At 41.5% G+C, this 13,817-nt stretch overlaps 1 protein-coding gene across 1 annotated transcript in view; it reads right to left on the bottom strand.

The window, feature by feature from the left end:
- The window catches only part of prex2 (phosphatidylinositol-3,4,5-trisphosphate-dependent Rac exchange factor 2), an 88,489-nt gene that overhangs the window by 7,735 nt on the left and 66,937 nt on the right, over positions 1-13,817 (bottom strand). The window contains exons 35-38 of the mRNA XM_017406819.3: positions 13,362-13,505; positions 13,161-13,275; positions 4,259-4,325; positions 3,730-3,920 (exon numbers count right to left, since the gene is read on the bottom strand). Coding sequence (XP_017262308.1) covers positions 3,730-3,920; positions 4,259-4,325; positions 13,161-13,275; positions 13,362-13,505 — 517 coding nt within the window. The remainder of the gene's footprint in view (positions 1-3,729; positions 3,921-4,258; positions 4,326-13,160; positions 13,276-13,361; positions 13,506-13,817) is intronic.

Below are 13,817 nucleotides of genomic sequence, written 5' to 3'. Positions count from 1 at the left end.
GACCGAGCAGAAGGAGCAGACTGACAGCACCTGAGGAGACTTCTCAAGATTGATGCCTCTTGTGTTGAGGAGGAAAAAGGTCCAAGGACAAGTCAGTGTATCTCCTGTGGCAAACGCAATATGCTTTCTCCATCCCAAGCGTGTGTGATGTGTGTAAACCGTGTGCTGACATGAGCCTGTGATTCATTAGTTAGAGCGAACTTTGCATATGTAGCTACAATTTTCTCTTCCACGCCTTAACAAGGACACACACACACACACACACACACACACAGCAGCACATGGATAAATCCTTAGAGTCAGTGACAAGCGTCAAGGCTGCTGCGTGACCTTTCTATGATAACAAGCAGCACTAGTATATCGATCCAGTGTCTTTTCACTGCAAATTAAACTGTCTAAAGTTCCAGCGCTGCCAGGCCGGCTTTCATTTAATAACACTGGCATGGAGGTAGTAGGAAATCTGAGCCGTTTGGTTATTATCTCCTATTCTCATGGTAGGATTTAACACTGATTGAGAGAACAATGTTCAGTGGGGGAATTATTGCTGCCAGAAGTCATTTCTTTAAGTCAATTAGATCAAGATTTAAAAGTCTCCCAGGTTTTCGGTTGCATAACTTTATGGCAGCCTGACATGATGTGATAAAAGTAATGAACTTGACAATCTGGAGAATGTGTGAGGAGATAATACAGCAAAGGGCTGCAAAAGATGTCCTTTCATAGGCCACCCTAGAATATTTCCAGCACCCATTTTGAGCTTTAGCACGCTGACAAAGTGGGGGGGTGGGGGGAGTCACTCCAAGAGGATCTTTAAATATCTCGTCAGCTGGAGCAGGATGAAGGAACTGCACAAAATCTGTGTGTGTGTGTGTGTGTGTGTGTGTGTGTGTGTGAGTGTGAAGCCGCATAGTTTCCAGTTTCATTAGAGCTGGTGAGATAGTAAGAAGTGATTTATACCCATCTGTTTTATGTCGTTCCAACACATTTCCAATTTACAATCTGCATTTCTGCAGAGTTCTCATATTGACAAAAAAAGAAATATTAAAGAAAGTGAGAGAAAAAGGAAAAAGAGCAGACATGAAAATGAGTAGTAGCTACATCCACAGCCTATAAATACTGAATGAAAATAAAAGAAAAGTTTAGGGGAGGAAAGTTAGACCATTGGAATGTGGAGGGTTTTTTTGTGTAATTGCTCCTCTTCATTTCTGATTTGCTGCCAGACAAAAATAGAATGACTGACAAAAAACTGGAAAGCAAACTCCAACCTGCTGATGCCCCCCAAAACATCCCACTTCCACTGATATTAAAACTCATCAATCAAGCTACTAATCCAATCAATGGAACCGGGGAAGGCTGCAACACCAAAAAAACTATATCCATATTACTAATCAAGCGCTTTCAGTTTGTTGGGTTTATAATTATTGAAGATGTTGTTTGTGCAGTCACCATTTACACCCCTTTAGGGGGTCCAAGCTGCAGAAGCAAGGGGAACGATGCATGAAATTGTAAAGTCCAACTTGGAAGTAGGAAGATTTTAAAATTACGAAATATGTGAACCCTACTTTTAATAATTCCTCTTCGGGCTCAAGCTTGATCTGCATAAATGATTATATATTACTGTACATCTCAATAGCAAGGTAAAAAAAGATTATGCAGGAAAAGTTACAATTTTGGAAACAGCGTATGCAAATTATTGTCTTTAGCAAGATAAGAAACTGACCATATTTCACCAATAGTAACAGCTACAGGTGTCAGATTCTTGTTCCAAATTCTGCAAACATCAAACAGTAGGGGGCGCAACAAATGTTAGTAGTTTACATCACAAATTCATTGAACAAATTTGTACCAAATTAGAGACATACTCAAGAGGACACCTTGATTTCACCCCTTCAGTATGGTAATGATTGGCAAAAAAACCCCGAAAACATCACATTTCTAGAAAAGTCCAAAAGCTTTTTTGTATTTATTTTTCTGGGACAGTTTTAGGCCTGTCACTAGTTTTTCAGGAGTTTCTGAAACAGCTGAATATCAGCCTCCAAACAAAAATTAGCCTGCATCTTCTCCACACTGTTGTGGTGAACTCTTTCCAGTTTTGTTTGGTTGAACTTTTCATGTACAGTAATGTTTTTACATTCTGAAGGTTTACTTGCAGTATGCAGTTCTTATTTTAAAAAAAATAAATTATAAACTAAAGGAAAGAAACTGAACTCCTACCAGACCCACCAACAAACTGCAACTGTGAGCTTTTTGGTGATTTTTCTTTTCTTTTTTTTTGGTAATATCGGTAATTTTGTTGTATTGTATTTTTGGCTCTTCACCTGGAATGATAAGTTCTACCAGCTTGGAATTTAAAACACTTTTTATTCTGGAAGTCCTCTACAAAGCTTATAGAAAAAAAGCATGAATGACAAACACCTAATGATTGGTAGACGTTTGTCAACAGGACAATGTTAAACCTTGAAAACGGCTTTTCAGAGTGCCACGGGACTTGACAAGCCAAGAATGGCGAAACTTAGAAGCTTAGGGGCACAAAAAGGCCTCAAGAATACGCCGACCCTAACAGCGTGTTGGGCACTTGTGTTCTCTAGGCAATTACCTGACTCATCCACCTACAAATTCACTGTTCTCTGGGTCTGATGGAGTGTGAATAAGGACATACAGTGTGAGGCTTGGACCTCCAATATACCAGCTTGCAGCTGTAGTTCTCATATTAAATTGCACAAAACTGTGATATTTATTTCTATATAATTTGTGTTCTATCAATAGTAGTCTTGTTGTCTGTAGAGCTTTGGCTGCTGTAGTTTATGACTGACCGTGAGGACCCAATATTTGTGATTTACTCTCCTACTGTACTGATTGCAACATGCTCTTCATTCTGCAGCTTTTGAAGGTGAGGTAGAGTTTAAGGGGGAAAGCCAGTGCACAAATAACCCTAAATATGACAGTCCCTGTCACCTGATCCGTTATGGTACACTTCACCTGAGTTGTAGCCACCGCGTGTAGTTGCACAGACACACCCGGGGAGATATATACACACAAGATTGTGGGTTAATAAAGTAGGAGAACTCGTCGCACAGACAGGAACTTTCTATCAGAGCTCAGGCGGGCGGGCGGCTCCCTCTGCAGCACTTTATCAAGCCATCAGTCATGTACAGTGAACGCATGAACGAACAGGTGTGTGAGGCTCTGTGTGTGAGAGAGAGAGAGAGACTGAGACAAAAAGATATGGAAGCTGTCACAGGGTGAAGGAAGAGGGCATTGGAGAGATGGGTTGGCGGGTGGAGGGAGAGACGAAGATGAAAGCAGGAACTGGGAATCAGCGGTGACAAACGATCAGGATATTTCTGTCCTTATGCGCTGATGAATGGTGCCCTCAGCAGCAGGAGAATTAGGCTGCCGTGTATAGAATTCAATGAGAATGGCGGTAATTGACCTGTCGCCTTCCTGTGTAAAGTACTCTGCCTACCTAAAGTTCCTAATTTAGACTGAAACAATGAGCCCTATTCACAAGACTATTCCTGCTGTTAATAAATGCAAAGAAAGCCCCTGAACTGAAAGGAGGAAAGAAAAAAACGAAGAACTGAAGGAGGGAGAAACTCTGGTATAAAACCTCAGAGGTGAGAGCAGTATTTTAGCAGCAGAAATTAAAAAAAAGGGAAAAAATGTAATATGTAATTTAAATAAAGGTGAATCAAAGGGAGTCAGGAGACATCCAAAATGCCGTACACTCACCGATGAACGCCGCTGTTGCACATGACAACGTGTGTGGCCCCCAGACGTGAGCAGAGCTCAGACGCCACAGTGAGCAGCCCGACTCCAGAGGCCCCGCAGGCGGTATTCTGACAGGCAGCGGTGCGGCGGCAGCTGATGAAACTCTCCATCAGGCGGTAGAGCTCCTCCAGAGCATTCAGGGGGCGCATTAACTGGGCACAACCAGAGGCAGAAACATTAGGGCCGGACACAGAAAAGCTGCTTTTGAGAATAAATATGTCTGGAGACTATAAAGCACCTGAGGGCATCTTTCAGATAGATTTAGTATTTATTCAATCAATGCAGTTTTATGTTCATACACTATTGGGGTTTTCAGTGATAACTAGTCTCTAAAACTAAAAGAAATTCTGTTATGTTTACAAATGCATCAAGTTGAGTGGAAATAACTCAATTTTGAATTTTCTTACACTTGTATACACACACTCGTTGCATCATCTAAGATTTTTATTCTATATTACTGTGATTGCAAAAAGAGGCTGATTGTTCTTACCTTATCTATTAGGGCAGCTTTGGGCGCAGCGCTGGGCGGTACGTTGGACTGATCAAGGAAAAAAGCCCTGAGGGGGAGAAGATATTTCCCATTAAGATATATATGGTTGTCTGTGCAGTCTGTGAGCCAGAACCATGTGCACTGGACCTGCTGATGTAAAGTTTATTTAGTAATCTGGGATAATTTTTTTGTTATTGTCTTCAATTTAGTCCCACCATTCGGTAAAATCAAAAATGTTTCTCTGCATCATTGGGTCATCAGGAACACTGGCTGCCTCTCTGGAAAAAAGTAGGCCAGCTGCTTATTATGGAGAAGCAGCATTTGACTATCAATCATGAGAGTAACTTGAGCACAGAGAGGCAGAAACACAGACTAAGCATCTCTCGTCCCGGGCATTGCTCCAAATGCCAGTGCTTCATTCATTCACAGAGCACAGTCGGGTTTTGTTGTGTTTTTTTTTTTTTCCCCCTCCACAGGAGGCAGCACCGCTCTGGCGTCTGTGTGCAGAAACTGCTGCACGGGTCTGCCGCAATGAGTCCATCTCAGGCTGAGTGCTGCTGGTGCAAACTCAGCACTCTGCGACTCCATCAAATCTCAGCATCCCAGCAGGGAGCTAAAAATAGGAAAAACGCTACACCACATTAAAGCTCTAATACAATCACCTACTCCGTTACAACTCGCCAGAGGCGGCGTTGAACTATAGCATGCAGCCATTTAATCCACATTTCTTATTCCACATGTTTATTAATAGGGAAGCATTTGTAGAGATGCAGCTGGAACGGAGCTGGTTTACAGGAATCAGTGGCGCACGTCTCATTCATCTGCATTGATTCTGCTCTAAAGTGATTAAATAAGAAGCAGGGGGCATTAATTATGAATGTGGTAATACTTCCAGACATTATATTAATGAAATCTATTAATTAAAGCAGAACTAACATCCCTGACTCAAGATGTTATAACTGCACAAAGTTTAACATAAAATTAAGTTATGCCATGAGCAATATGCCTGCACCTACAGAACATGTGATTATGTCCCAGAGACACTGGCTAATGAGATCATGAGTCTGAAGAGAGAGCAAATTTACCTAAGCTTCCTCCCATATTCACTTCTGAGCTACTGATGAGGATTTTAATCGTTTAACTTACTCACTTGTGGCGGTTTTTCAGGTGTTTAAATCCCTATTTGCCGAATTATGCATTGAGCTCGTAGCACGCGCCGCAAAATGACAACAAGCAGAGTTTGGTAAGGGTTCAGGTGGAGCTAATTGCCCTTATAATTGATTCAAGATGGCTTATCACTCAAGAGGTACTCACAATGGAGTGGAGGTTACCCAGAGTCACAGCGTGGAAGATACACACCTAACCCAAACTGGCAAAATGTAAGGCGCACACAATAAGACAAGCTGTTTTTAGCTTTTATCTCGTTTTTATGCATATTGTTTTGTTACTTACTCTTAAAAACATTTTCTTGCTTTTTTTTCTTCCTGCGATCATGGACACTGGCGAAACACCATTTCTACCTTTCCCCTTATATTCTAGCACTATTCCTCCATTTTGTGAATTCATGCTGGAGGGGAAAGTGTCTCGATCATTCCTGTGATGTAAAGCGACTGAAGGGGCTTTTTAATCGTTCAAAGATTGAGATTTTTCAGGGGCTCGCTTTAAAATACGAGCTGTGATAGCAAAAATAAAACTGGCACAAAAGCTACTATAATATTTAGTTTGATATATCACATAAAGGGAATCAGGGACAACGGATGTCTCCACTTCTTGATGGGTCTCACATGTCACAATGAAACCTTTTAACTTTACTCCTTGGATCCTCAAAACAAATGCCATGAGGTAGGTGGAAAGGTAGGGGTCACACTAGGAACAGAGGTCGAGCCTTTGTCTTTTAATTGTGTGTGTGTTCGGTTCAATCTTAGTATTTTGAATTTCTGGGCCACCTTAAAACTAGCCAGAGCTACCGACATGTACTTGTCTGCGTGAGAGAAAATGTCGGGTGTTATAAAGACGAAAAGGACAAAACAAACCACTGAATAACTGAGTAAAAGTAAACTCAGTTGAGTTTTAGATGACATCATCTGTATAAAAGGGACACTTTCTCAAAAACATCCAGGACAGCCAAACGAGACAAACATTTAATCGTTGTCAGGCTGAATTAGCTTATCTACAGCAGATAATCACTGCTGTGGCACTTCTAATCTCTGACTGAAGTTTTCGGTTTTGTTGACTCAGCTCATTGAAAATAAAGCCTGGCTGCGTGGAACCTGTTCTGCAGCACACCTCTTTGGCCAAGCTGAACGAGTGCAAACGTAAAACTAAATGAAATTTATGGGAAACCAACAACTTCCGTATGAAGAGTGGCAGAAACAGCCCAAGTATGAGACTTAAATCAACCGTGAGTTGACAAGACCTTGTCCAGCTTATCGGTCAACTGCTCAGACTTTTATCTTTAGGGAGTATGATAGAATCAGTCTGATAAAAGTATACTTTGTGTACACATCATCTTTATCTGTTTCAGGCTAAGCAGAGGACCTCATCCTGCCCTTGGATAGCTTTGAGTTGATTTATTAGGAATATTAGCCCTCCTGGTTTAGGAGTTTTCCCGGAAAACACCAAAACCAAGGTGAGAATTAAGGTTTTCTCCCCTGAAGATCTCTAATGATAAAATAATTAGAGGAGTCAGACTGAATGTATGTGAAGTCTGGCATCAGGAGGATCTGCATTACTTCTCCTGAGGTGTGTCAGAGCCAAACAAAGCCACTTGGGAAAAAAAAATTGATTATGGATGAAAACTTAAGTTCTCAAGCCCCCACACACACAGTGCAAACATTACTTTAGCTCCTTATTTGCATTGTCCAACAATTTTGCAAAACTTGAGCTCAATAAAAAGTTATTCATTGTTAGTATTTGCTTTCAAAAATTATGCTCTTCCAAACAACCAATCATCAAACTGTAGGAATGGAGACAATGACAGAAGTTACTTGTCGTGGTTTATTCTGTTACGTGAACAATCCCTCTTCATGTTTTTGCTTTTAGTGGAGCTCCATAGGTAAAGCCTGCCTGTAGATCTTTCAGCAATAACCCCCGCCCAACACACACACACACACACACACACAGAGACCTAGTCAATAGTTTTTTCACATGAGGCTCTAATGGAGAATTTGGCTGCGGGCCAAAGATGACCAGCTCTGCATGTAGTTTGTTTTATTCCGTCGAGCCAATGAGAACCCTCCGTTCACTCTGTTACCGCTTCCTTCACGACAACAGGACACTCGAGGAACTTTAAAACGCAGGAACAAAAGCAGTCGGCTGCACAAAAAGAAGAAAAGCGGCAGATGTGTCCGAAGGAGCAGCGTGGGAACGGCTCCATTCAGAAAGTACAGAACGGACATAAATGATCCATGAAATACCCTGAGAGACTTGACAAAATGCCTAACATTTGCATTTTTATTTATCTTTTGGTTGCACACACATTGGAATATTGGAACAGGGATAAATTACCAAAGATTTATGACATTACTGTAAATAAATGACCCCTCAGAGGTGCGTGCTAGTCCATGTAAATCACTAGCAAGGCAATGACGAATGACGCTCACTGTTATGAAATTCCCCATGAATCCCTGATGTGTGAGGAAAAGCTGCCTGGGAGCTAATGAGGACTACCAGAAGCCCTCGAACGCACCACACTGATACTGCTGCACTGACACCAGGAGGAGGGAAACAACCTCCCCCTACACCTCCATCTTATTATTAATAATAAATATTTATATGTATGTCAACCATATCTTAATATAAAATATCCATACCTGCAGATATGGTCTCCAAACTCCCCTGGAATACATTACTATATATCACAGCATGAAATATTAAAAATACTGACAAGTAATGTGATGCGAAAAGGCAAACAAATATATAATTTTCAGGCTCAGAGTTGCCCATTTGGAAAAAAAGTGTTTGCTCTTTGAAACCTTAAGTTTCTTGTCGAAGCAAGTTAAAGGCACCAGGATTGCATAAAATTAGGAAAACATAGAATTGCATGATTAATTTTCAACATATCAGCTGTTGTAGTGATTGTTGTTATGAAGGATGTGAAGTAGTCTAGGAGTTTGGGGTATAAACTCACCAAATTATTATTATACAAATTATTTTAGGGCTTTACAAAGATGGTAAAACAAAACTGGCATAGAAACCACTGTAAAGAGATACCAATTTATTTTTTCTGTGCTGACTAAGTACACAGTTGTAATCATTAGAGCCATGCAATGACAGAATCAAAGCGAAGTGATAAATAGAAACAGCTCAGCCCTGCAGGCCTCATCAGCAGAGCTTCGGTGCACTCCAGCTGGAGCAGAACAAAGCCTCAGCACCTTCCTCGGAAATCAAGTGAACTGGGACATCCTGAACTACAAAGACCGCGGCACTTGTGGGGATTTTTTTATTTTTTTTGACGGGGGGAGAAAAATATAGGACAAAACTGTATCAAAGTTTAAAAAAATCATACATAACTCTTTGCAAAATTTACGTTTATTCTTTGATCAATTAAAATATTGCTAAAGTGATTGAATTTCTTCAATCTCTGTGATTCTCAGTTTGATGAACAGCCATCTGAACAGCAGCTCTTCCGGCAGCTTTCCTGCAGCTTTGCTCTGGACTAAAAGTACGTTTTTTTGGGGATACTTTAAACATAAAAGTAAAGTGCTGTAATGTTTTGCTCACAGAGGAGGAGGAACACCATCACTTTATTGAATGCAGTAACTGTACAGTTTGTATGGAATCGGAATTGTTTTCAATTTGAGCACTAAAAGATGTCGAGGCCACCTGTGATGAGTTCAAATACACATTTTTACAAAAACATATGTGCCTACCTTTTTATAATTTAAGATACAGATGGGAAGTTAAAGAGTACTGAATATTGCGGTACAGAATATTAACTTCAGTTTTTCCATTTTTACAAGAATAAAACTTTATTCCTCTGGGTTTTAAAGCACATTAATCACTTCTTTCGACTCTATTTGTATTAAAATTTTAGTTCTAGCTATTTTACATTCAAAAACCATCACAAAGTCAGGGTCACATTTCAGTTGTGAATAGTTAAAAAGACTCCACAAAAAGGCACATCTCTACTTCTAAGAACTTGTGCATTTTAATCCTAATAAATGTTAAATCATCCAATCTCTGCAAACAGGAACGAAATTTGTCAAACTGAATTACCAGTTTTCCTCTCTCGTACACTATTAATGAGTGCAAAACTACTTATGACTGTTGGACTGTTAAACAGGCAGCAAACAAACAAGTCAAGTTTTTAAAAAGATGTTAAAAAACCCTAATGAATCAACCTCTAAAAAGCATCCAGTATTGTTGTTATGCTGCAGCTGAATATTTACTGTTTCTCCTTAGCACGTGGAGGAGCAAAAGCTAAAAGCGAGTGACTTAGAGGCTGAGGTGGGTGTTGGTGACAGAAGACTAACAAACCGTGAAATCCAAAAGCCTGTAGTAATAATTCATATTAATATCTGGACAGTGCTGCAGGACTGGGTTTATTGTTCATCTTTCAGCCACCATATCATCATACACCATTTATCAGACTGTGAGGTGTTTTATGGTCCAAATAATTCAAGGATTTTTAGCATCCGAATAAAAGTTTCACAACAGCCTTGAGATCAAATGAAATATATACGTCGAAACCTGCCTGCTAACTCTTGCCGGTCCCTATAAAAACATTAAAACACGACGCACATGCAGTTCATCAGCGTACTACCTCCACCCTCTGAGGCGGCGGCTGGTCAATCAATTGCGAGTGAGCGTGCGAGAGAGGAAAAACCCAAACGCCCTGCTGAAAAGTCCCGTCAACACAAGCAAAATGTGACGAGCTAAAAGGGCCTGCAACAATCTGTCTCTTTCTCGCTGAATTAAACATCTGCAGGTTGCTCTGGTTCTCCTTTTTCTGCTCTGGCCTGCTGGCTCCAAACGCTCCTCGACACATGATCCGCCCCCCCACTCCTCGAAACCCCAAAAAATGCATCCAAAAGGTAAAAGATGCATTCTGCTCTAGTTCTCAAAGTTTTCAGATTTCTCACACCAACAACAACTACAGAAAAGGAGAGAAAAGTCTGTACTCTTGGACGTTTTTACTCAAAAATGGGTTATTTTAATTATTCACTAACGCAAATAAAAACGGGTGATCATGTAATTGCCTATGCATGCATGAGTGTGCATGTGCTCATTTGTCTGTCTAGCAAAATTTCTCATGAGCCGCCTGACAACACGAGTCAACACAATTAAAGATGGCCACCATAGCTAATCAACGTTAGCACACACACCAATGACTCTAATGCTGGTAATTTTACAGACATCGTGCTGAAATTTGGTGAGGTAGTAGCTGAGAGACATCTACAGCTCATACTTTCAGGATTAATTTATTGGGCAAGATCTTTCTTCAAAACATTGGCATTAACTGTTGGAGTCCAGTCTGTCTGTTAGCAAAATAACTTGTGAGCTAATGGACAGATGTTAATGAAACTTTCAGAAAGTAATCATTAGATGCGCATCTTCAAGATGGCCGCCACAGCTAAGCCATCTCAATTTTACAGACTGAGCTAAAGTTTGGAAAAACTCGTTTTTAATCGTTATAATAAATGCTAACATGTCTCCTGTACCCCGTGGGTCTCAGACACTCGTGTGCATCGAACACAAGCCAGCAGTTCATGCAGTTCAGTAATGTTTCTGTCTGTCAGTCAGCCTCTGGCTCTGACCCACACTGTTGGTTTAACCCAACAGTGCTGTGGCCCGGCTCCAAGCATAACGAGGTGTCTGAGGTCGGAGCGCGGCGATGGAGAGCGAAGTGACATCACAGTCTGGTCTGTGGTCAGCCGAAAGGCAGATGGCAGCCGGCGAAAGAAAACCGCTGGTCCTGTTACACGGAGAGGGAGGCCAGTGACTGCTGAAAACCAGAGGAGAAGATTTATTTGACCATGTTTAAAACAAAAACTCTGTCACGTGGTCTGAGGGAGCATAAGCCGGTTTAGCCATTGGATCCGAGCGGTTGACGGAGTGCAAGCTCCGCCCACCCGGCTAGCTGCTTTGTCAGCCAGGCTGCAAATGATGCGCAGCCAATAAAACTTGACCTTTTTATCCTAAACCGTATTAAACCACAGAACCCCCATCAAAAAATTTATGCCGCTTTCAGTTTGATCCTTAACTTCAACCACCTTGAGCTAAAACTACAGCTAAGTGTTGTCAGAAAATCTGACTCAAACACCAGAATGAGCAAAATACATCTATCTGACTTGCACTTTAGTTGCTTTGAAAAATGGAGACTCCTTCCCGCATGCTGGCTCGTTCTTTTAGCGCGGATGTATGTAGGTCTAACCACCGCTGAGTCTCTCTGCCGTACTACAATATTTGCGCAGTGTGAGACCTGAGGGCGTCTTCGCAGCCCGGAGAGCGAGCGCGAATCAGCTGTGGTTGTGCTGCGGCAGCAGTTTCTGAAAAAGCAGCTCCTCCAAAGCACGCTCTGCATTCTCACCTCGCACCGCTAAAGCCTCCCAAAGCAGCAGCCTGACAATACTTCGCTCTCATCAGAGCCCATCTGCTCCTGTTTACCGTCGGAGCCCTTGACGCCAAATCAATTAGTGTTCTTGTTTGTTTTTGTCTGTACAGGTGAAACGGAACAGAACCGCACCAAATTATAGCTCAATATCTGTAAAAGTGACTAAGTTGGACATTTTTGTGTTTGATTATGTCAATTAGCTGTGGCACCCATCTTGTATCGGATTGACTCCAAAAGTTAACAAGTTGTAGATGTACATCCATTGATTACTTTCATAAAGCTTCATTAAACCCTGTCTGGTAGTTCATGAGATATTTTGCTAACAGATACAAAGCATTAACTCCAAATAGTTTTTGGCAAAGTTTTAAACAAACAAATTTGCAGATCTTTTAGCACTCAGAATATCTGTTGGGGATCAGTCTCACCTGTTACCAAATCAAATTTAAGCTCAAAATCTGTAAAATTGACTGAGTTATAGTCCTTTTTGTGCTGTGTAGATCATTTGGCTCTGTCGGCCATCTTGAATCAAGTTGACTCCAAAAGCTAATGAGTTATAGCTGTCAATACAATGATTACGTTCTGAGAGTTTCATTAAAATTCATCCAGTGGTTCATGAGATATTTTGCTAACAGACAGGGCACAAAACAAACATAGGCAAAAACATCATTGCTTATTTTCACCTTTTAGTGGTGAGTGATAGCAATTTTTAGATAATGATCTCAACAAAAAACTCAATGAAATAAAAACGAGACCTCAGAAAATGTCAAAATTCTTCTATTTTCGACTCCCACGTGATCCTTCAGAGAGCACAGCTCTCCGCTGGCGCTGGCACCAGTCGCTCTCTTCACTGCTCTAACTTGTCCTTCCACACGAAGCGGCTTTAATTGGAGAACAATTTCCCATCTAATAAAGTCAGAGCGTTAAATAAACTGAAGTTCTTCCTTACACGTGTTTCCGCTTCATTAAGTTCCCCACACCTGGCCGCTCGCGGGGGGGAGGAGGAAGAGGAGGGGGGGGGGTGTCTCGGGTGTGCAGAAAAGCGACGGGGTGTAAAGTATCTGAGTGCAGCAGCTGCACCGAGGCTCTGCGTCAAACCTGGTAACATGCTGAGCGCTCGCATCCAATCAGCGCCTCCCCCTGCTGCGTGCGTGTTTACAACCAATCACAAAACGGCACCGGCCGCGCGCCTCCCAGCCAATCACCTTGAGGCGCCGCTTAGTGTCGAGAAGGACATCTTGATTTATATTAGATCAAAAAAAAAAAAGTCTGCTACATCACTTGAGATTAGCAAAGAAATACAAATCTCTGTGTGTGTGTGGGTGTGTGTGGGTGTGTCACACACTGTACCTCAGCCTCTTGTTGTACTGTTTGACCTTCTCCAGTGAAGCAGCGTTAATTTGGGCCTGGTATTCCTCCACGGACACGTTGTCTCTGTAGTAGTAGCCCTCCATACTCTCCAGTGCTGAAGAGGAATCAAAGCACTGAGTCAAAGATCAACAGTAAAGTGTCTTTAATCTTCCATCAGACATACAGCTCCTGATCTCACACCTTGTGTAAAGAGTACAGGGTAGAGTTTGACGCCTCCTCCATTTTTCAGCCTGTAAGGCAGCAGGCTGAAGAAGGAGCTCTCAAGGAAGAAGCAGACCTTCAAGGCTTGGCGAGTGCCCTCCACCTGGTATGAAATGGGCATATCTGCCGGAGAAGTAATAGAAATAAATAACAGGGGTTCACTCTGTGCCTAAATGTTCTCAAGTTTAAAGTTACGAAAGAAATGTTTTCATTTTTAAAACAAAAGGTTCAGGAAAATGCACACAATTACAACTTCTTCATACTCCTTTTCAGACTCATAATCACCGATGTGAAGTGTCTTCAAGAAAGTTACAATGTACTATGTGTTTATATTACACTATCGGTGAAAGGTTTGTCTGAAATAAATTATTATCATCATCATCATTATCATCATCACAACTGTTATATCTCCACCTTTCACGGCGGCAGGCGACG

The sequence above is a fragment of the Kryptolebias marmoratus genome, linkage group LG21 (genome assembly GCF_001649575.2).
Source record: "Kryptolebias marmoratus isolate JLee-2015 linkage group LG21, ASM164957v2, whole genome shotgun sequence".
Lineage (NCBI taxonomy): Eukaryota > Metazoa > Chordata > Actinopteri > Cyprinodontiformes > Rivulidae > Kryptolebias > Kryptolebias marmoratus.
Note: the sequence above shows the minus strand (reverse complement) of the source record. Positions and strands in the feature narration are given on the sequence as shown.